The sequence below is a fragment of the Gracilinanus agilis genome, chromosome 5 (assembly GCF_016433145.1).
Source record: "Gracilinanus agilis isolate LMUSP501 chromosome 5, AgileGrace, whole genome shotgun sequence".
NCBI classification, from domain to species: Eukaryota; Metazoa; Chordata; class Mammalia; order Didelphimorphia; family Didelphidae; genus Gracilinanus; species Gracilinanus agilis.
Genome location: NC_058134.1, coordinates 216,840,724 through 216,862,783, shown reverse-complemented (window position 1 = coordinate 216,862,783; position 22,060 = coordinate 216,840,724). Strand labels below are relative to the sequence as shown.

The following is a 22,060-nucleotide window of genomic DNA, read 5'->3' as shown; positions in this document are numbered from 1 at the left end:
ACACCAATGCAACTACCAACAATTTGGAAATTGGTCTTGATCAAGGACACATGACAAAACTAGTGGAAATGCGCATCGGCCATGGGTGGGGGGGGGGCGCGGGTTGAAGGGGAAAGGTGGAGCATGAATCATGTAACCATGTTAAAAATGAATATTAATAAATGTAAAAAAAAAGTTGGGAAGCTTAAATACCTTTTGAGGGGGAAAATGGGGACTAAGGATGAGAGGGATAGTTGATTAGCTGGATCATTGCATTGCTGCTAGAAGAAAAGTATTACATTCAATTGTGCCACAATGTATCCATCTCTATGTACAATGTTCTCATTCTGCTCTTTTCACTCTGCATCAATTCCTGGAGGTCATTCCAGTTCACATGGAATTCCTCCAGTTCATTATTCCTTTGAGCACAATAGTATTCCATCACCATCAGATACCACAATTTGTTCAGCCATTCCCCAATTGAAGGACATCCCCTGATTTTCCAATTTTTTGCCACCACAAAGAGATTGTAAATATTTTGGTACAAGTAGTTTTCCCCATTATTTCTTTGGGGTATAAACCCAGCAGTGGTATGGCTGGATCAAAGGGCAAGCATTCTTTTAAAGTTCTTTGCGCAAAATTCCAAATTGCTCTCCAGAATGGTTGGACCAATTCACAACTCCACCAGAAGTGTACCAGAGTCCCAATTTTGTCACATTCCCTCCAACATTTATCATTAGGAAAGGAATTTATTAAGCACAGTAGCCCAGACAAGATTGCTCAAGTCTGTACCCAGAAAAGAGATTCTTATTATTTTATACACATAATGGAGGATTTCCACAGGTTACATGATTGGACAAATACAGACACAAGGAGCTGCATGATTGGAGGATGGGGAGCAGGCATGCGGATTTCCACAAGCTACATGATTGGTCAAGTCCACAGTGGGTGGACCGGAAATGTTCGCACCTGCATCCCGTTAGTAGCATCCTGTTGTAGCAAGCTTTTGAGTGGGCCATCCTTGCAAAACTAGTTCCTTCAGCATGAAAAGGCTCTCTCAAGGGAAACCTGAGGATTTTTCCATTACAGTTCCTGTCTCAAAGCATCATGGGATGCCTTCCAATGAGCACAGCCCCTGCTCCGCGCCACCAAAGCATCATGGGATATATTGCCAGCTCCGCCTTCTAAGTACGACTTCCTGGCCTGAAGCGTCATGGAATATATGGAAGGCTTCCGAAGTCGCCCTGGCGCCGAAGCAATCATGGGACATGTAGTTCAGGGGAGATTCCCAAGAACCAAGATCCTTTACCCCCAAAGTATCTTGGTATATCTCGGATTAATCTCCTAAGGAATAAGGGTCTCTTTCCTAGCGGTCTCCGAAACGCTTTTAGGACTTGGAGTCAGAATCTGGACTAGCACACGTCTTATCAACGCATCTGTCTTCGTCCCAACCCTCCCCCCACCCCCCCGCACCTCAGACGCTGAAGTAGGCTCTCTAATGCTGTCTGCACCCCGACTTTCCTTGACTATTGCCTGCTCCAATCTCAACGTCCACCAAGGGAAGGGCCAGAAACTTATGGCTCTGCTCTGCTCCTTGAAGGGATAAACAAGAGCCGCAAGACGCTTCCCAGGGCTCAATTCATAGGCCTTTATTTGGGTCTCGATCAGCTGGGACAAAAGCAGGCGTAGCTACAACTTCTAAACACGCTTTTCAGTCACTCTCCGCTGGGTTTACTAACACTCTGGAATGGGGTGGGCGGGGTGGAGGAGGAGCCTCCATATTGCATGCGGCAGGCCAGGGTTTTCTTGCGTAAGGTAAGACCCGCTTGTTGTCCTTCGCTGAAACAAAATCTGTAAGGCAAGATCACCATATCTCGGGCTCTCACTAATGGAAAGTCAGAAAAGTTTTAGAGACGAAACAGTCACTCATGCCACTCCCATCATGGCGGATTCTCGCGGTCGGATCTCCCGGAAGTGTGCTTGCGTCGATTCAGCTTCCGGGAGCGCTGCGCAGGCTCGGCCGGCCGGCGCTTGCTGCATGATTGCTCGCTCTCTCTCTTGAGCCGTGTCTCCAACTCGCCGCCATGTCCTACCCGTCCGAGGATTACGACAACGAGGTAAGGCAGGGTCCCGTTCCCTGGGTCGAGATCAGCCCACTTTGAGGGCCCAGGGAGTGGACGTGAGGTGAGGAGCGGGGTCCGGGGGTCTCCTTCCCTTGCTTCTTCTTCCATCTTTCTCGCTTCCTCCTCTCTCCCTCCATCTTTTCTCCCCTCCTTAGCTCTCCCCCATTTTCCTTTTTCTCCCCTCTTTTCCTCTCCTTTCCCACCCTTTTTCTCCTCTCCTCTTTCTCTTCTCCCTCCTTTCTCTTCCCTCTGCCGTACCCTCCCCTTCTCACTCCTTCCCCGTCCTCCCTCCCCATTTCTTCCCTACTCTTCACTCTTAACTCCCATTTTTCCTTCCCCTAACACCATTTAGCCACCTCCCTCTCTGCTGCTCTCTGTTTCTCTTCCTTGGCTCCCCCGTTCTCTTTCTATCCATTTTTCTCTATCTTCCTTTCCTTTTAAAAAAAAGCACTGTCCCCTAGCTGTCATCCTTTCTCTGATGTAACCTTTCCTCACACACAGCCTCAGTGAGGCTGCCTTTATAGATGGGCATAGTTAGTCAGCAATGAAAGAGCACTATGGGCCAGCCTCTGCCCTAAATGCTGGGTATAAAAAAAAAAAAAAAAAAAAAAGACCCAAACAACCTCTGCCCTCGAGGAGTTCACCTTCTAAGGGGGAAATTGTGCAAAATAGGAACAAAGATAGATGGGAAGAAATCTCAAAAGGAAGATCTTGAGGGGCTCAGTGCTGGGAAAAGGTTCTGGTCAAAATGAAGGCAAGAAGGACTGGAAAAACTGTCATTGTCCTGCTGGGGCAAGGGGTGACATACAGATGGGTGACACCGTGGTCAAAGAGTGACTTTGAGGGCTGCCATCCTTCTTCCATGAAGCCTGTTGTCATTATTATTATTTTTTTTAACTTTTACCTTAGTCTTAGAATCAATGACATGTATTGGTTTTAAGGCAGAAGAGTGGTAATGGCTAGGTAGTGGGAGTTCAGTGACTTGCCCAAGGTCACAAATCTAGGAATCTGGAGGCTAGATTTTAATGCTGGACCACCCCTCTCCAGGCTTGGTTCTCTATCTACTGAGCCATCTAGCTGCCCCCAAGTCTTTTGCCTAAATATTACCTGGCCTTTAATACCCCCACACCCAGCCCAGCTATGTTCTCTTTTCTTTAGGAGCTGGCTGTCTAGTGGAGAGTATTTCAGTATTGTTTCCTTTTTTTTTTTTTAATTTGTAATTCCATTGCCTTTTACCAAGAGCACTTGCCTTGTAGCCCAGCCTGTAAGCCAACCAGGCTTAGGCAAGTTAATCCATTCACCTAGCTTTTGGTTTCTACTGTTAATAAAAGTGAAGTTAATTGTGGACCTTGTAGACCTCTGCTTATTTTGTGAATGGCTATTTTCTTTTCCTGCAGGCTGCATACGATCCCTACGCTTACCCTGGCGACTATGACATGCACACAGGTGAGCAGTGACACCCCTCCTATCTGCAGAGCATTAAGTGCCTCCAACTCTTGGTACCCAATCCCTGACCCAGCACCATGTTCAGCCAGGAGTCATCTGCAAGAAGGCCCCTATGTATTAGGAACTGCTTTGCCAGGTGCCAGCCTTAAGATAGCATGGCCTCAGTGGCCAGGAAACCAGGTTTTACCTGTTCATTCAGGAAGGAGGCAGGATTGGGGGCAATGGGCAGAGTGGAAGTTTAGGTGAAACCCCATCGCTGCTCTCAAGGAGCTGGCAATCTAGTTGAGAGAACATTAGCTTCTAGAGTAGTAATGGTTTCCTTTTTTGGTATTTGTAATTCCACAGCCAGACACCCAGGCTTTTCAGTAAATCTGATTGATTGACCAACTGATTGTTAGAGGAATAATCCACTGGACTTTTGATGCCATTTGTTTAGGGTGATTCCTTTAAATGAAAGTCTTAGTATTGAAAGCACCATACCTAAAGTCATTTGCCGATTACATTTTTCCCCTCATTTCTTTAGACTTTGGGTTTGCTCTAATTCTTGGCTTATAGTATTACTCTAGGTGCTAGGGGTTGAGAGCTGTGGTAATTGAGGGGCCTTTTTCATCCCTTCATCTCTAACCTATAGGAGACCCAAAGCAGGACTTAGCCTATGAACGCCAATATGAGCAGCAGACCTATCAAGTAATTCCAGAAGTGATCAAGGATTTCATCCAATATTTCCATAAAACCGTCTCCGATCTTATCGACCAGAAAGTGTATGAGCTCCAGGCAAGCCGGGTGTCCAGCGACGTTATCGACCAAAAGGTGTATGAGATCCAGGACATCTATGAGAACAGGTATGGATGGTCTCTGGAGCTGCTCAGGCATCAGGCTCCTCCCATTGATGGTTCATCCTTCCTACCAATATCTTTGGGAGAGATCTGGTCTCATTTTACTGATTTTATTTTTTCTTCCAAACTACCCTGGGTGGCTATTAACATTCAGATTTCTTCCCAGTCTTTCCTTTTCCATTTGGCTTAGTCTGTTCATAAACAAAAGTGCTATGTACAATTCCTCTAAACTCTGAACCTTAAAGAGCATCCAGATAGATAGTCTCTAAATGACTAAATTCTCTGTGGAGATTAGCTGTTATTCTCAGAAATAAGTACCAAAGGGTGTGGTGCTGTGGAGGGGTATTTCTGAAGCACCTACTACGTGCCAGGCACTGCTAGACACTCAAAATACAAGTACAAAAGGGAAACATTCCCTTCCTGAAAGGAACTTAAATCCTACTGGGAACACTACAAGTATGTGGGTGTACAGATACACACATGTATACACACACATATAGGATAAACATAAGGTTAATAAATACTAATATATGCAGAATAGTTACGTGAAGAGTATTTGGGAAGGAGGGCACTAATGGTTAGGATAATTAGTGGCTTTGTATAGAAGATGAGGCTTAAACTGGATCTCTGAGGTCTAGGGAAGGAGGATGTGCATTTGAAACTTGTGGGACAGTCAGTATAAAGGCTCAGTGGCTGGAGATGGAGAGTTCTATGTGTGAAGCCAGTTTAGATCAATGAGTGCAAGAGGGGAAATAAAGACATTGACATTGGAAGATAAATTGGTGCCAGGTCATGTAGGATTTTATCTGCTAAACAGGAGTTTATATTTTATTCTAGAGGTGAAATCTAGGAAGTCCCTGGAGCTGATGGGATTGAGGAGTCACATAGTTAAAGAAGTGCACTTAAGATGAATTTGACAGGAGAGACTGGGCTAGGGAGAGGCTTGAGCAGAAACACCAATCAGGAATTATTGGAATGATCTAGGAGAGAGGTGAGGAGATCCTGAACCAAGGTGGAGCTCTGTGAGGTCAGAAAAAGGGTCAAATATGAGAGATGTTGTAAAGATCGAAATGGCAAGTTTGGCAACAGATCTCACCAGGGGTGGGGATGGAGGTGGGTAAAAGGAGAGTGGAGAGTCATGTCCTTAAAATTAGGAGCTTACAGTGTCTAGGAGAAGGTGGTGATTAATAGATGTAGCCCACACATCACCAAATCTCCTTTTTTCTTTTAAGAAATGTTCAAGAAACAACATTATAGTGTCCTGGTCTGAAAGCCTTGTTCTCACCTAAAAAAACCTTAAAAAGTATCCTTATTCTCTGGAACTAAGATATGAATGATGTTCAAACCAAGATTAGCAATGTCTTTTGACTAATCATATTAGGAGATATTCATCTTTGACCATACTGGAGGATTTTAGGAAGATATTTCCTTAGAGCAGCATTGGTGAACATTTTTAAGTTCAGATGCCCAAACTGAGGTTGCCTCCGATGCACCACCGCCCTTCCCCCCTTTGTCCCAAATTGCAGAGGGAGGAAGTGCTGGCTTTGGGCAGCTGGACAGAGGGGCGGGACAAAAAAAATGTCCTCCAGCTCTGGGAAGAGGGGGAGAAGAGCAGCTCCCCTGAGTGCCAGCTCTGCATGTGTGCCATGCCTTCACCAACGCTGCCCTAGAGGTTCATAGACCTCAAAGTCACCCTTCTGTTTTAAGTAAATGAAAAGCCTTAAAACATAACCATGTTTTATTAGGAATGTTGTCCTGTATAATGAAAATGGAAGTGGGCATTTCTGGGATTTCAGTAAGTTAGAAGAAATTGTCCACTTGGCTAAAAATGCAGGATATAGCTTTTTTACTTTCATGATGCAGATTTTTCTGCCTGATATCTCTTTTTTCTCTCCCTTCTCCCTTTTACCTTTAGCTGGACCAAGCTGACTGAAAGGTTCTTCAAGAATACCCCCTGGCCAGAAGCAGAGGCCATTGCCCCACAAGTTGGCAACGGTAGGATTGGCAGGTTGGCAGGCTTATGAAGAGTGCTGCCTGGGGCTTTGCTCCTGTTATTCATGGAGGAGAATCTTGGGGAGAGAGGGAGATAGAAAAAGCCAAAAAACACCAACTTTTGTCTCTGGAATTTTCTAGAAAGATCTGGCAACTTTATTGGTTAGGCAAGTTTTCCCTACCAGAAGCTTCTTTAGGTAAATGTTACCTGATCCACACTAGTATATCCAACCTGTCACTGCCATTCCACCAGTTCGATAGGGAAACATCCTAGAAGTCATCACATCGCTATTGCCAATCATACTTATCAACACAGACATTTAAAAACTAGCCTTGAGGCAGTAGGTGTCTTAGTGTATAGAGAGCCAGGCCTGGAAGCAGGAGGTCCTGGGTTCAAATGTGACCTCAAATACTTCCTAGCTGTGTCACTCTGGACTAGTCACTTATCCCCATTATTTAGCCCTTACTGCTTTACTGCCTTAGAACCAATACATAGTATTGATTCTAAGCCAAAAGGTATGGATTTGAAAAAAGAACTGCCCCTTATTATATATGCTCAGGGTTCCTAAAAGTGACCTCTACATACAACTGGAATCTATAGTTACCAAAGTAAGGATTTACATTTTAAAGATAGAGCAGGTGAATGGAGAGAAAGGAAGTTGATATATCCCAAGAGAACAGGAGAAAAATTGCCCCCAAGGCCCTGGGACCCTCACTGGCCTTTGCCATCTCTTGTAGATGCTGTCTTCTTGATCCTGTATAAGGAACTTTATTACAGACATATCTATGCCAAAGTCAGCGTGAGTATCTGCCTTGTGCTGCCATCTCTTGGCTTCCTCTTCTCTTGATACATCCTGCCACAAGCTACTTTGGTTTATGTGGTAACAGCTGCTACTGGTACCCCTTCTCCTTAGTCTGGGCATGTCTCAGCCTAATGGACTAGTTGACATTTTCCAAGTCATTAAAGTAATGTCCTCCTAGTACATGATCAAGTCCAGAAGAAATAACTGACCTGGTCAAGGCAGCAAGATTGTAGAGCTTCTCTCAGTTGCCTTCAGAATTGTGTCCAGACTTCTGTTTCTACCAATCACATCCTCACTTCCCACCTTCATTTATTTGTTCATTCTGGACCCTACCAGTATTGCCTCCTCCTTCCATGTGAGGCTTGTGCCTGGATAGCCCCAAATCATCTGCTTTTTCACAAGTTCCCTGGCTCTTAATTAGCAAGGAATTGTAGGATTTAAATGAATATTTACACTTGGATTCTTCTCACTGTCTTTACAGGGTGGGCCTTCCTTGGAACAGAGGTTTGAATCCTATTACAACTACTGCAACCTCTTCAACTACATTCTCAGTGAGTCTGAAGCTTCCCTCTCCCGAAGAGGGCTTGGCATGAGGGGCAGTTGGGTGGCTCAAGTGGATCAGTAGCCAGGCCTAGGGACAGGATCTCCTGGGTTCAAAACTGGCCTCTGACACTTCCCTGGCAATATGACCCTGGGTGAGCTACTTAACCCTCATTGCCTTGCTCTTACTGCTCTTGATTCCAAGATGGAAAGTGAGAGGTCCTTTTTCTTTTCTTTTTTTTTTTTAAGGGGTGGGGCAAGGGGCAGTGTGAAACTCCAACTTTCTTCAGCACTCCTTTTCATGTAATGATTACTGTCAGGGGCCAGCTGGGTAGCTCAGTGGATTGAGAGCCAGGCCTAGAGACCAGAGGTCCTGGGTTCAAATCTGGCCTCAGACACTTCCTAGCTGTGTGACCCTGGGCAGTCACTTAATCCCCATTGTCTAGCCCTTACCACTCTTCTGCCTTAGAACCAATACTATGTACTGGTATGTATTGGTTCTAAGGCTGAAGGTAAGGGTTGTTTTTTTTGTTTTTTTTTTTTAATGGATTACTATCTATGGGCTGGAATTCTAACTTGATAACTCTGTGAGAGTGCCCTGTTGGCAAGCCCCTGCCTTTTCCCAAGTGTTGCACAGCTTTAGGAAGTATGGGAGTACCTGATCTCCAATTGAAATGACCCCATGCCTTCTGCCTTTGCAGATGCTGATGGACCTGCCCCCCTTGAACTGCCCAACCAGTGGCTGTGGGATATCATTGATGAATTCATCTACCAGGTAGCCTGCTGATTGAGAATAACCTATTTCAGATCTGTCCTTCCACAGGTAGCCCAGCCTACTCTGTACCTCTGCTGGGAGGACATTCTCAATTTTCTGGCAGAGTACAGTGGAAATAATTACAAACTTGCTTCATCTCAGCCCTACTGCCAGGTTTAGATTGTGAATTGGCCCCAGTTCATAGATGTGGGAACCAACGGTCAGGTGGACATACTACTTGCATGATGGTAACAATAATTGACACTATACTTGATGTCCATTATCTCTTCTGAACCTTATGGCAATTCTGTGAGGATTTAGAGAAATTGACCTGATTTTATAAAAGGCAACTAAAGCTCACCAAAGTTACCTAAGTTATACAATTCATAAGTGAAGAAGCTGGGATTCAAACTGTCTCAGACTTTGTGACATTTCTCTAGGGTGGTCCAATCAGATTAGACCCTATTTGAATGGGGTCTTAGAGGAGGGACAGGCCTGTTCCATACTCTTTTGGCAGCATCCTATTGTAGCAAGTTTTGGGGTGGGCCAGCCTTGCAAAGCTAGTTCCTTCAGCATAAAAAGACTCTTTCAAGGGATCTGAGGGGGCTGCCACTCAAGGCTAAGCCTTGGTATTTTCCTACGGCCTGTCCACAGCCCCAATTCACATTGGTTTCCTTTGCCTATTTCCCTTTCATTTGCTTAGATGAGCTCCCTCTTGTGCCTGGATATGTGCCAGGGGGCATCTTGGTTGCAAATCCAGTTGGCTAATTGGTTCGTGGGATTGTAAGAGGATCAGCTGTACTTAATCTGTCTTAAAAGGCGCTGAGATGGTTTATCTAGTGGCTTTCTCTTGAAATGCCAAAGCTACTTTATCTGTCCAGGACAAACAATGTGAAGCTTGTCCAGAACAGACGCAGGTTTGCTCATGCACTTTTGATGTCTCCATGAGTTGGTCTGGTGGTTTTTCATGGGATCCGGATAATCCATAAACTTAAGAAACTTCTTTTAGCCAAAGGGGCATCTTATTTAAGGGCACTTGTGAAATATTCTGTGATGACGGATCACTTACTCTTGACTCAAAAATCCATCTTTTAAATTTAATTAGCAAAAGAGCAGACAAATGAATCCAGATTAGATGACTGGTAGTAAGTCATGGCAGCAGTTAATGGAGAAAGCCATTAATGAAGAAGGCTGCTGCCTTTTTAATTGCCCTCCAAAAGCATGGAGGCTCTTCACATGATGGGATTGTAACCAGGGCCTCTCAAGTGACTTGCCCTTTTGGGCTCTCTCTCCTTCTGCAGTTTCAATCATTCAGTCAATACCGGTGGAAAACGGCCAAAAAGTCAGATGAGGAGATTGACTTTCTTCGTTCCAACCCCAAGGTCTGGAATGTCCACAGCGTCCTCAATGTGCTTCATTCTCTTGTAGACAAATCCAATATCAACCGGCAGCTAGAAGTCTACACCAGCGGAGGTAAGAGCAGCTAGGGTGGGAAGCTGGGAATCCCAGCCCTGTTTTGGGGGACATTGGAGGTTTACAGGATGCTTTCCTTCTCAATTGGTGAGGCTTGTCACACTTAGTCATGGTTTCTTTTACAGATGGGGGAGCAAAGGTTCATTGGGGGACAGGAACCAGTCCTTGGTCACCCATCATTTTAAGTCTACAAGCCAAACTTGACATTAATCTCTCTTAGTGAATGAGTCATCAATCCCTGGTGTCTTGAGGGGCTACCCTGCCCCCCTCTCTCTAGTTAGAATAAATCTCTTTTGGCGTTTCCTCACAGAATAGCCCCCTCCTGAGTCTCTTTCCTGAGCTGGAGAGGAGAGACCAGGTACAAAAAATGGATCTGGCTACTGCTGAGCAGGTACAGGAAGGCTCCTTCAAAGTGAAGCGCCCTTCGTAAGGATCCTTTGGGTTCTAATGACTCAACTCTGGAACAGTCTGAGGCAACTCACACTCTAGCCTAGTCTCTGCTGCTAGCAGTCCAGTGCTGTCAAACTCAGATAGAAACAGGTACCTGCCAGGCTACATAATGTCTTAGAAAACCACAAATTCAAATGATCAATGCTGTAGATTTATTTTATCAAGTATTTCCCAGTTACACTTTAATCAGGTTCTGTGAGACTGGGGAGTTGACCCTCCTCTGCAGCCCATGCAGCCTCACCAGGTCTTCCACTCCCCTGAGGTAGTGCTGGGGCATTGGGAGGTGGGGTGAGGAGAGTGTGCCATCCAGGTGTGGGTGCTAGACTGACATTGTCCTACCCAGTCAGTGATGGTTGGGTTTGGACTTTCCCTGTCACACATCCCCTATCAGAAACTTCCTGGCTGCTTCCCCCAGAGGAGAGCTCATGGATAAAAGGCTTCTTTTGCACAGTGTCTGCTCTTGGGAGGGAGGTGCTAAATCAATGCTTCATCCCTCTCCTGTCTAGGTGACCCTGAAAGTGTGGCTGGTGAGTATGGCCGCCACTCCCTCTACAAGATGCTTGGCTACTTCAGCCTTGTGGGGCTGCTCCGGCTCCACTCCCTCTTGGGGGATTACTACCAGGCTATCAAGGTGCTGGAGAACATTGAGTTGAACAAGAAGGTAACCCTTGGGATCAGGGCAGTAGGCAGTTCTGAGGGAGACAATGCATGGTTGTGGTGGCACCTGGCTAAGGACAAGGACCAGGCAACCTGTGGGTAGAGAACTGTTGGCAAATAATGGAGATGGAAGCTGGGGGAGGCAGGGTTGCCAGACTTAGATAGGGACCTTTCTCTTGAGTACCCTCAGGACTTTTGTGACCGTTGGGCAGTCTTGGATTCTTTTTTATAACCCTCACCTTCCATCTTAAAATCAATACTGAGGATCAGTAAAGGTTAGGCAGGGAGGTTAAGTGACTTGCCCAGGGTTACACAGTTAGGAAGGATCTGAGGTCAAATTTGAACCCAAGACCTCTTCTCACTTGACCTAGCACTTTATCCATTGAGCCACTTAGCTATCCCCTCAGTCTTTGATTCTTGAAGGATCCAGGGTGTCCCAAAAGGCTTAATGCTGTTTTAAGCTTTAAGAGCTTACTAATGAATAATAATTGCTATAAATAAGTTAAAGCCTTTTTTTTTTATAAGCACCAAGATATCCTATCCCTTCCAGTGACTCAGTGAGGAATTTCCAACCAAAATACCACATGACAGTGGAAGCAGCTGCAGTGGTTGTTTCATAGTCTGTAGAGAAGTTCAGTCTCTTCTCTGATTCTCACAAATACTCTATAAAGTAGGGCAGTGAAGGCATCATTATCCCCATTTGATAAATAACAGGCAGCTTAGAGGGCTGAAGACTTTGCAGGCTGGCTAGTTGGGATTGGAACCCAGGTGTCAAGGCTGCATTTGTCTACCAGATTTCTTATTTCAGGGACTTTTTAACGCTTCTGTTTTTTGAGGAGGGAGGAGAGAGCCAAGTGAAATAAGGAATGAGTCAGGCATAGTCCAAGACACAAAGCAGTTTCTCCAGGGTTATATTCAAGAAGTTTGTGACTGAGTTTGAATCTTCAAACGGGGCTGAGAGAGAAGATGGGGGACCACCCCCAGCTAATGTCCCAGGGCTATGGCAGAGTTCCTCTGAGCATGTTTGCTCACAGCTATTCATTCCTTCCCCAGAGCATGTATTCCCGGGTACCCGAATGCCAGGTCACCACCTATTACTATGTGGGGTTTGCCTACTTGATGATGCGCCGGTACCAGGATGCCATCCGTGTCTTTGCCAACATCTTGCTCTACATTCAGAGAACCAAGAGCATGTTTCAGAGAACAACATACAAATATGAGATGGTAAGCCAAGAGCTGAGCCCAGCAGGAACCCCCTCCTCCCAGCACCATCCATTATCCTCCCAGCACCATCCATTAGGGAGCATCCTCCAGGTGCTGCCCAGTCTCCTACTGGTTAGACTCTGAAATGACCTCCCACCTTTTCACGACCGACCTATGCTCTGTGTCCTGTTCTTCCAGTTCCCACAATGGGTGCCTGCAAGATGTTGCCAAGGACCAACCCATTCTTTGTATCTTGTCCCTCTGACACCAGTGATAGGTACCCATAGAGTGCTGCCCAGGCTCCTTGTGTTTAGGCTTTGAGACAACATTACAAAGTGCTCCTGGACAGCCTGGGAGCATGAGGCTTTCCTGACACTTTTCCTTCTCTTTTCTCCTCATAAACCCTCCACGGCCAGATCAACAAGCAGAATGAGCAGATGCATGCCCTGCTGGCCATTGCCCTGACCATGTACCCCATGCGCATTGATGAGAGCATCCACCTGCAGCTCCGAGAGAAGTATGGAGACAAGATGCTGCGCATGCAGAAGGGGGACCCCCAGGTGTACGAGGAGCTCTTTAGCTACTCCTGCCCCAAGTTCTTGTCCCCTGTCGTGCCCAACTACGACAACATGCACCCCAACTACCACAAGGAGCCCTTCCTGCAGCAGCTGAAGGTGTTTGCAGATGAGGTGCAGCAGCAGGCCCAGCTCTCCACTATTCGCAGCTTCCTGAAGCTCTATACCACCATGCCTGTGGCCAAGCTGGCTGGCTTCTTGGACCTCACTGAACAGGAGTTCCGTATCCAGCTGCTGGTCTTCAAGCACAAGATGAAGAACCTGGTGTGGACGAGTGGCATCTCCGCCCTGGACGGGGAGTTCCAGTCAGCCTCTGAAGTGGACTTCTACATCGACAAAGTAGGGCCGAGGCGCCGCTCCTCTACTCTGCAGTCTGAGGGACTCGGGGGCTGGCTGGCCTTTTGGGCTGGGGAGAAAAGGCCTCTGAATGTCAGAGCAGGGGACAGCTCACAGCATAGTGGTACCTTCAGGGCACCCAGCTCCCGATCCCCAAGTGCTGATGGAGGCAGTGTGTGGAGTGACCCTCTGCCCTGAGCAGACCACTTCTGGGCAGCACATTTCCTTGAAGACTGTGATAACCTGGAGGCTGACCAGAATGGGGAAGGGATTCTTGCCCTTGTGGTTTGAGGATCCTCAGGCATAGCGGAGAGAAGCCTTGGGGAAGAGGGATGATCTCATGGAGAAGAGAGTTAATCAGACTTGAACTAGACCAGTGGAGAGGGTGGCTATTGGAATGTGGATAAGAGGCAGGCAGTGCTTCTGGGGCAGCTTTCTGCTCCCGATGGCCCCTTCCCTTCTGCCTCTGGAATTCTGTGGTTCTGTAAAAAGAGACCTGACCTTTAAGGGGAGGAAAGCAGATGTCTTTGTGCCCTTGTTTCCTCCTTGGCCCCTGGATCATTAATGTTACCAGTCAGATCAGTTCCTTTTGCAGAATAAGAAAAGTGAAACTTGGCTTCTGAGCCTTGTGTCATGTGAGGTCCTTCAGGTGCCATAGGGAGGCTGACCTCAGGCTCATGAGCAGAACCTGCCTCTGCCCTTTGGGCTGGGGAGTTGCTTTGGAGTTGGGCAGACCCGCTGTCATCTGGAAAGTGGTGGAAGGGTGGAAGTGGGGTGGAAGAAGTCATGGATTGGGGACCCACCTCTCAGACCCTTGGCCCAGAATGACAGGTCTTGGCAGGTGGGCCGCTTGTTCTGTCCTTTCCCTCAGGCCTCCATCTCATTGCTTTCCCACAGGACATGATCCATATTGCAGATACCAAGGTGGCCCGCCGCTATGGAGACTTCTTCATCCGACAGATCCATAAATTTGAGGAGGTAAGATCCGCCTGGGTGGGGACCAGGAGGAGGGGACTCCACATCCCTTCCTTTTTTGGGAAGACTTGGATGAGAGGAACTCTTTTAAATCCATGAGCTAGGCTTACAGGACTGTTTTGTGTTACAGTGGCTGCCACCTTTTCCCCAGGCCTTCCTCAGTGGAACTCCCTGGCCTTCCTCAGACTAGACAGGTCCAGCTGGTTCCTATGACATATCTTTTCTTAGTCCCATGTGGAGAATGGGAAGTCCCTCTTGTACAGACTTGGCAGTTTTTCCTGGCACTGGGGAGATGGTTGTCCACACAGTCTTGGGGTGGCCTTTGGGGACACTTAAGGCTCTTTATACCAACAGCTGTCAGAACTGAGAGCAGCTCCCTCCCTCACCTCAGAGGCACCCAGGAGGACTCCCTTAGTGACACACAGAGGGCTCAAACCTTGTCTCCTACTGTCTTCCCTTCTAGCTCAATCGAACCCTAAAGAAGATGGGCCAAAGACCCTGAATGGGCACCATCTCACCACATTCATCCAGAACTCCTGAGGATGTTGACGTCCAGGTGGCATAAAAAAATGAATTTGCTGTCCTGAGTGTCCTGACCCTTTGATTCAGACCAGCAGGCCTTCCTTGCTGGGGGGTCTGTTTGAACCAAGGGCTTGAACATTTAAATAAATCCCAGGAAGAGGTCTTCTGCTTGGAATGAGATTTTTTTCAGTTGTTGGTAAAGACTTGTGGATAAAGACAGTCCCCACAATGCCCTTTTCTTCATAGCAGCCTCCAGTAGAGGCTGAGCCTTCATTACTTGGCTATCAGGAATCTTGATCAAGCCTGTTCTTGTATCCAGAGGAGCTACTCTTAGTGTCTGGTCACAGGATATAAGATCAGATCACTTGTAACCTCTAACCTGCAAATTTATGGTTTAAATCCTTTCCCCATCAGACCCCCAAAGCCACCCCCAGGGACTGAGTGTGCCCATTAGATACAGCACCAGTAAGGTGGGAGAGATATACCAGAAAGCCAGGAGGGAAGCATTGGTAACAAAGGCCCAGTGATCTCAGGGATGAATCTGAGAAGGGGGGAGATTGTGGTCTTCTCGCATCTTCCCTGTGTTCACAGGAAACAAATCAGTGAGCAAAAATTTACCCCAAGGTAAAGATTGGAGATGTGAATGCTAAGAGACCTTGGCACTCATCCAAGTTCCCCCCATCATTTAAAGAGGAATAAACTGAGTCCCGGAGGGGATGAGCACCTTGCTCATTCAGATTGTACTGATCAGAAATGACAGGGCTTGTTTGGAACCCACACCCAAAAGAGCTCACCTCTACACCTTTTATGTCAACTTGGGCCTCACAAGCACAGGCCTGGGCTTCTTGTACTATGTGTAATTGGTAGCTGATAAGGTTTGGGGTTTGGGCTGCGATCTATCATAGCCTTTGGGCGGTTACAGAGGTGGAAACGGAGTGGAGTCTGAAGGCCCAGCTTCCAGTCCTGCTCTTAGGCCTCCTTTTCTTCATTTGTAAAATGGGGAGAAACCTCCTTATAGTAGGCCAAGAGCCCTTAGAAAGGGCCTCCTAAGGAAAGAATAAAGCTGGGGAGATGGAGATGGATGGGTAGCTCACACAGGAAGAGATCCCCAAAGTCCTGGCCAGCAGAGGGTGCTGTGAAAAGCTTTCTGTCCTTTTCTGTTATGGAAATGTACCAGAAGGGTAGGAAGGAAGGATTTGTGCCCATGTGGCCACGGGGTGTTAGAGCTGGAAAGGCTCCCTGGGGTCACCTGCTCCCCGAGCAGGCACTTGCATTCTTTCCCCTCAGGACAAGGAACTTCGTTCTCGGTGATCCAGAATCCAGGCTGTGGGATTGGAAACAGAGGCTCCGTCTTCTCTGTGGCTCTAGGGGTCAGGGCCCTTTACACAGAAGCCTGGGGAAAGAGGTCACCCGCACTGTGTGCGTAACCATGAGCCTGTCCCTCCCAGGGAAACCTTTCTGGAACGTCCAAAGGTTTATAAAATGCTGCCTAGCATAATGGACTTCTCTACTAGCAGCAATGCAAGAATCCAGAGCAAGGCTGAGGGACTTATGAGAAAGAAAATTAGCCACATTCAGAGGAAGAACTGTGGGAGGAGAAACACAAAGGAAAAACAACTGCTTGAACACATGGGCTGATGGGGATATTAGGGATGTAGACACTAAATGATAACTCTAGTCCAACTATCAATAATAAGGAATTAGGCCTTGATCATACATGTAAAACCCAGTGGAATTGTGCGTCAACTAAGAGGGGTTAGAGGGGGGCTTGGGGGAGAGGGAAAGAACATGAAATATGTAACTATGGGAAAATATTCAAAATAAAAATTTAAAAAAAAAAATGCTGCCTAGCCCCAGGTAGGCCGCTCTTTTGGCCAATTAGGAATAGGTTCAGAGCAGGGAATGGATGCCTGTAGTCAGAGCCAAGATTCAAACCCAGGATTCCTGACCTCAGGTCCAAGGTGCCTCCATATTGGAGCAGAAAAATTCATTTTACTGAAAACGGGCCCCAAGAGGAGGAGGAGTGAAGCAGGATTCAAACTGGGTCTAGTACCTCACTGCCTACCTCAAGAACGTGCTGTGGGATGGTGAAATGTATCCAGATGTCAACTAGCTTTCATGTGATTGCAGCCTTGAATTTTCTGAAAGATTGTGACCTATATTCAGCCGCATCTTTCCAATCTGAGGCCCCCCTCACCTCGTCCTGAGCACTAAACATTGAGGGAAGGAGGAAATAATCATTTTTTAAATACCTACTGACCCTGGGACTGTGCTAAGCACATGGGCAGCTAGGTGGCTCAGTGGATACAGCCAGGCTTGAAGATGGGAGTTTCTGGGTTCAAGTGGCCTCAGACACTTCCTAGTTGTGTGATCCTGGGCAAGTCATTTAACCCCCATTGTCCAGCCCTTACAGTATCTCTTCTGCCTTTACTTAGTATCAATTCTAAAACAGAAGGTAAGGATTTAGAGAAAAGGACCTCATACCATCCTCCTGACAACCCTGGGAAGTAGGTGGTATTATTATGCTTCTTTTACAAAGGCAGAAAGAGACTGGCAAGGATTGCCAGGGTCACATAGCTAGGGAATTGGAGGTAGAATCTAACTTGGGCCTTCCTGACTCCAGGCCCAGCATCCTCCCCATTGCACCAGCCAGCTGCTGTTGCTGCACTATCAGCTGGAGCAGCTTAGGATCCAGACCTGAACCCTCCCTGTTGGGGGGGGGGGTGCCCTCCAAGTCCTGTATTGTGCCTAACCCACAGAATTTAAGAGGTTATCCTTTTCTCTTGACATCTATCTTCCTTGGCCCTTTGAGCTTGAGAAGAGATATGTACTAGCTTTGGAGCAAAAGGTCTTGTGTCTGAATCTTTCTTCCATCACTGCCTGCCTGGTGACTTGGAGCAAGTAGCCAGACCTCTGTAGACCTGAGAGGCTCAGAGCAGGGCCTCCAAAATCCCAGCTCTAGTCTGTGGCCCTAAGGAGGGGTGGCCAGTAAGCTGTTGGCAGTCACACAGGCCCAGGCTGTGTGGCAGAGATGGCTTGGGGCCATCTGCCAGAGGCCTGGGAAAGGTTCCTTGGCACCGCCTCTGTGTAAGAGGGGGGTAGGCTCTGCTCAACTCTGCCTGGCACAGACTGGAGAAGGCCGGGCATCCCGCCTATCCCAAGGAGAGGAAGGAGCTTTATAATCCTCCTCTGGGGGAGAATGTGGCCAGTTATGTTTATAAGAGGAAACCACTGGATGGTCAAAAGGCTTCTGCTCTGACTTCCTCGTTTAAAGGTGGGGAAATGGACTTGAAACTTGCCCTAGGTCTGGTCACCCAATTCAAGGGTAGGCAGGAATAGAGCCCAAGATTTAGGACTACCAGTCTCCAGTGCTCAAAGAAGCCAGGTGGCTGGATTAGAGCCCAGGCCCTGTGCCACAAGACCCTGGACTGAGACCACCCCCAAGCCAGGAAGCTACTCCTTCAGAAGTGACTCCCCCAGTCAGAGGGCAATCAGGGACCCTTCTCTAGATGCAAAGACCATCCTCACTCCCCACACTTGTGGTCACTCAGGGCCCTGGCAGTAAGAAGGGACCAAGGCACTAAAAGGGTCCTTGCCCTGCCAGCTATGGCAAGAACTGTTCTGGCCCCAATAATAAGAGCCCTCATGGGGAAGCATCTCAACGGTAACAAAGGACTTCTTTCAAGTGTCCCTGACTTCCAGATGAGGAAGAAGCCCTGGCGAGGTTAGCTTGGGTTCACACGTACTACTGGGTTGTGGGAATAAGGAACAGGGACCCATCTTAGAAAATGCTTACTACAAGTTTAAGGGCCTAGGCTGAACTCTGGGGAAACCAAGGCCAAACCAGAACCGGGTCCCACTTCCTGGGGTCTAGCATTTTCCTGGGATGGGGAGAATCAAATAATTACATCAAGAACTGACTTCTGAGAAATGAAAGGAAGTGTCCTCGACAAGGACCTAAGCTGAGTCTTTAAGGGAGCCACAGTGGAGAAAGAAGGCTTTCCAGGAATGGGGGCACTGCTTTTACAGAGACCCAGAGGTGAGAGATCGAAGGCAGAGCTGGGGTCAGTTTGGCAGGAATGGAAGGGAATAATAAGTAGAGAGAGGCAGGCAGGGGAGTCCAAAGTGCTCTAAATATCACTGGACATTCAGCAAGGAGGGACTTGGGCCTCAGTTTCCTCCTCTATAAAATGAAACGGTCAGATTAGGTGGTCTCAGGTCCCTTCTAGATCTAGGATCCTGGGGGACAGAGGCCACCTTTTGGGCTTAGCCTAGCCCACATTGGGTGTTAAATGCTCACTCACTCTGCCGGAAAGACCTACGTGAACTGATGCAGAGCGAAATAAGCAGAACCGGGAGACCATCAATACACAGTAACTGAAATAATGTGGGATGTTCAAATGTGACAGACTTTGCTACTAACCGCAATACAGGGATCCGGGACAACTCCGAGGGACTTGGGACAAAGAATGCTGTCCAAAGCTAGAGAAAGAACTCTTGGAGTAGAAATGCAAATGAACAGTCGATTTTTCACTTGTTTATTTGGGTTTATGTTTGGGGGTTTTTTGGTTCTATAAGATTATTCGCTTGCAAAAATGAATAACGTGAAAATAAAAAATCAATGATCTTTCAGTGATGGCCTGCATGATATCCACGAGCTCTCCAGCTCTCTTCCCCCACAGCCTGCTGGAAGGTGAAGGGAAGGCTGCATCCGGCTGCCTGACATTCCTTTATCACCTGCTCCAGCAAACGGAACTTTTCCTCATTTTTGGCTCCACCTCCAAAGCCCAGAACTTTTGACGAACTTCCTGTTCCCCTCACCAGCCCCACCCCATTCCCAGAGTCCCCCATTCCATTGCTCTTGGCTGTGGCCTGGTGGGAGGCCACTTGGTCTCTCTGGTTCTTCTCCTTTCCTGAGAAAAGTTGATTTTTCTGGTTTGTGGCTGAGTCCAGGCACCTCGATTCAGCTCAGCACATTATTGACCACCTCTATTTGATCGTTGATTGGGCTCTGGGGGAAATGCTAAGCAGACTTCTTTTTTTTTTTTTTTTTTTTAACCCTTTCCTTCTACTCAATCAATACTGTGTAGTGGTTCCAAGGCGGAAGAGTGGTAAGGGCTAGGTGGTGGGGGTTAAGTGACTTGCCCAGGGTCACTCAGCTAGGAAGTGTCTGAGGCCAGATTTAAACCTGAGGCCTCCCATGTCTAGGCCTGGTGAAGAGGCTTCTTAACCTGAGGATGATGGCCTGGGAAGTCTTTCAGGAGGCTGACTGCCTTGGATGGAAATTTCAAAATAATGTCTAGTTTTTCACATTTAAAAAAACAACCCTTAAATTTTCTTTCATCTTAGAATCAATACTATGCATTGGTTCTAAGGCAGAAGAGCAGTAAGGGCTAGGCAGTGTGGGTGAAGTGACTTGTCCAGGGTCACAGCTAGGGAGTGTCTGAGGTCACATTTGAACTCAGGTCTTCCTGACTCCAGGCTTGGTGCTTTAATCACTGAGACACCCAGCTGGCCCCTCACTCCTGATACCTCCTGGCTGTGACACTGACTAGTAGGATCCTGGGCTTAATCTCAGTGAGCCTCAGTTTTCCCATCTGAGACTGAATAAGTGCATAAAATACTTTGCAAACCTTTGTGCCGTAGGAATATTATAATTGTCATTATCAGTGAAATGGAGAGAATAGCACTAGATACCCTTGCCATAGCCATAGCAGGGAAGACTCTAGCTACGCATGGCATCAGGGCCAGAGTTCAAATGCTGCTTTGCCACTTGCCTGGGTGACCTTAGGCAGGCTTCTTGTTTCCTCCCTGACAAAATGATGGGGTCAGAGTAGGTTGATTAATCAGTCAACAAACATTTTAAAAATATTTACTCTGTGCCAGGCACTGGGAACACAAAGATAAAAGAAGGAGCCAGGCTCTCTGGCTGTGAAAGAGTTGGATTCTATTGAGGTGACCTCTAGATGGATGTTTGTTCAGTCATTTTTCGGTCGTGACTGACCTTCCATGACCCCATTTTGGGGTTTTCTTTTTTTAAATTTATTTTTATTTAAATTTATTTTTTATTATTTTTTCCAAAATCTTTAAAATATTTATTGGCTGATTAATAAAATAGGCCTAAAACTTGTTTTCCACAGGTTATTTGTCATGAGGAAAACATTTTAGAAAACACAAAGTAACAAACAATGCCTGATAATAATCATTCTAGAAAATTGACACTGGGGGCGGCTTTATTTAGAAACATTTTTAATTCAGCACTTTCTTTTTTAATTAAATTTATTTATTTAATTCATTTAGAATATTTTTCCATGGTTACCTGATTCATGTTCTTTCCCTCCCCTCCTCCCCTCCTCCCTCCTGTAGCCAATGAGCAGTTCCACTGGGTTTTACATGTGTCATTGATCCAGATGGAGAAGCCAGGAACTGTCCCAGGTGAACAAAGACGAGATGATATGCAGGAGATGAAGCTTTTGCTAGACACTGTCCTGGGTGCTGAGGCTACACATCCTGCCCTCAAAGGGCACCACACTCTGATGGGGAAGGAAGATGCCACAGAAAGTGGAGCTGGAAAGGGGGTGGGAAATCTGGGTGGGGAGGAGGCAGCTCTGAGCCAGAGGCCTTCCTGGGACGGTGATCCTGGGCACAGAGTCACCACTGAGGACATCAGAGGGGAGAGGCTTCTTGGGGAGGCAGGTGATGGGCCAGGCAGGGGAGGGAAGGCGGAGAACCTAGCTTCCAGGCCAGCTTTGTCACTTATTCTCTATGACTTTGGCCAATGCAACCCTGAAGCCTCAGTGTCATCCTCTGAAAAATGACTGGGGTGGTTCAAACCCGGCCTCAGCCACTTCCCAGCTGTGTGACCCTGGGCAAGTCACTTGACCCCCATTGCCCACCCTTACCAATCTTCCATCTATAAGACAATACACCAAAGTACAAGGGTTTAAAAAAAAATTACTGGGAAGTCCTTGGGGGGCTCTGAGGGGAACTGGCCAAGACCTATTTTCCATAAAGTCATGAGTTGTTAAAGGAGGAAGAATCTCTTCTAACATTCCATGTTCTAAATTCCCACCCTGATCCCTTTCGGCTCTGACATTCCCTTTTCTAAGGGTTCTCCCAGCTCTGCCATTCTTTGTTCTAAGCCCCCTCCCAGCTCTGACATTCCCTTTTCTAAGGGTTCTCCCAGCTCTGCCATTCTTTGTTCTAAGCCCCCTCCCAGCTCTGACATTCCCTGTTCTAAGTCCTCTCTGAGCTCGGACACCACCAACCGTCCCAAGAATGTGGCCCCTTTGGGTCAAGGATTGCCCTTTCTGAGGTCCTTGTGTTCCTCCCACCTAGAGCAGACCCTTGAGCCATGAAGTGCTTTAATGACTGCTTGTTGGATTAGATAAGTGTT

General features: G+C 47.1%; 1 protein-coding gene across 3 annotated transcripts; it reads left to right on the top strand.

The window, feature by feature from the left end:
* Nucleotides 1-1,990: 1,990 nt before the first annotated feature.
* On the top strand, nucleotides 1,991-14,826 carry EIF3L (eukaryotic translation initiation factor 3 subunit L). 3 transcript variants are annotated; one of them, XM_044677956.1, is made up of 13 exons: nucleotides 1,991-2,096; nucleotides 3,500-3,548; nucleotides 4,180-4,390; nucleotides 6,300-6,379; nucleotides 7,115-7,176; nucleotides 7,661-7,730; nucleotides 8,421-8,494; nucleotides 9,775-9,946; nucleotides 10,903-11,057; nucleotides 12,107-12,277; nucleotides 12,673-13,170; nucleotides 14,065-14,145; nucleotides 14,606-14,826. In XM_044677956.1, the coding sequence occupies exons 1-13, from the start codon at nucleotides 2,064-2,066 to the stop codon at nucleotides 14,642-14,644; spliced, it is 1,695 nt and encodes a 564-aa protein (XP_044533891.1). In that variant the 5' UTR covers nucleotides 1,991-2,063; the 3' UTR covers nucleotides 14,645-14,826. The 3 variants fall into 3 exon arrangements, with proteins under 3 accessions (XP_044533891.1, XP_044533892.1, XP_044533893.1); XM_044677957.1 differs by lacking the exons at nucleotides 7,661-7,730; nucleotides 8,421-8,494; XM_044677958.1 differs by lacking the exons at nucleotides 1,991-2,096; nucleotides 3,500-3,548; nucleotides 6,300-6,379 and having other exon boundaries at nucleotides 4,210-4,390.
* Nucleotides 14,827-22,060: the final 7,234 nt, after the last annotated feature.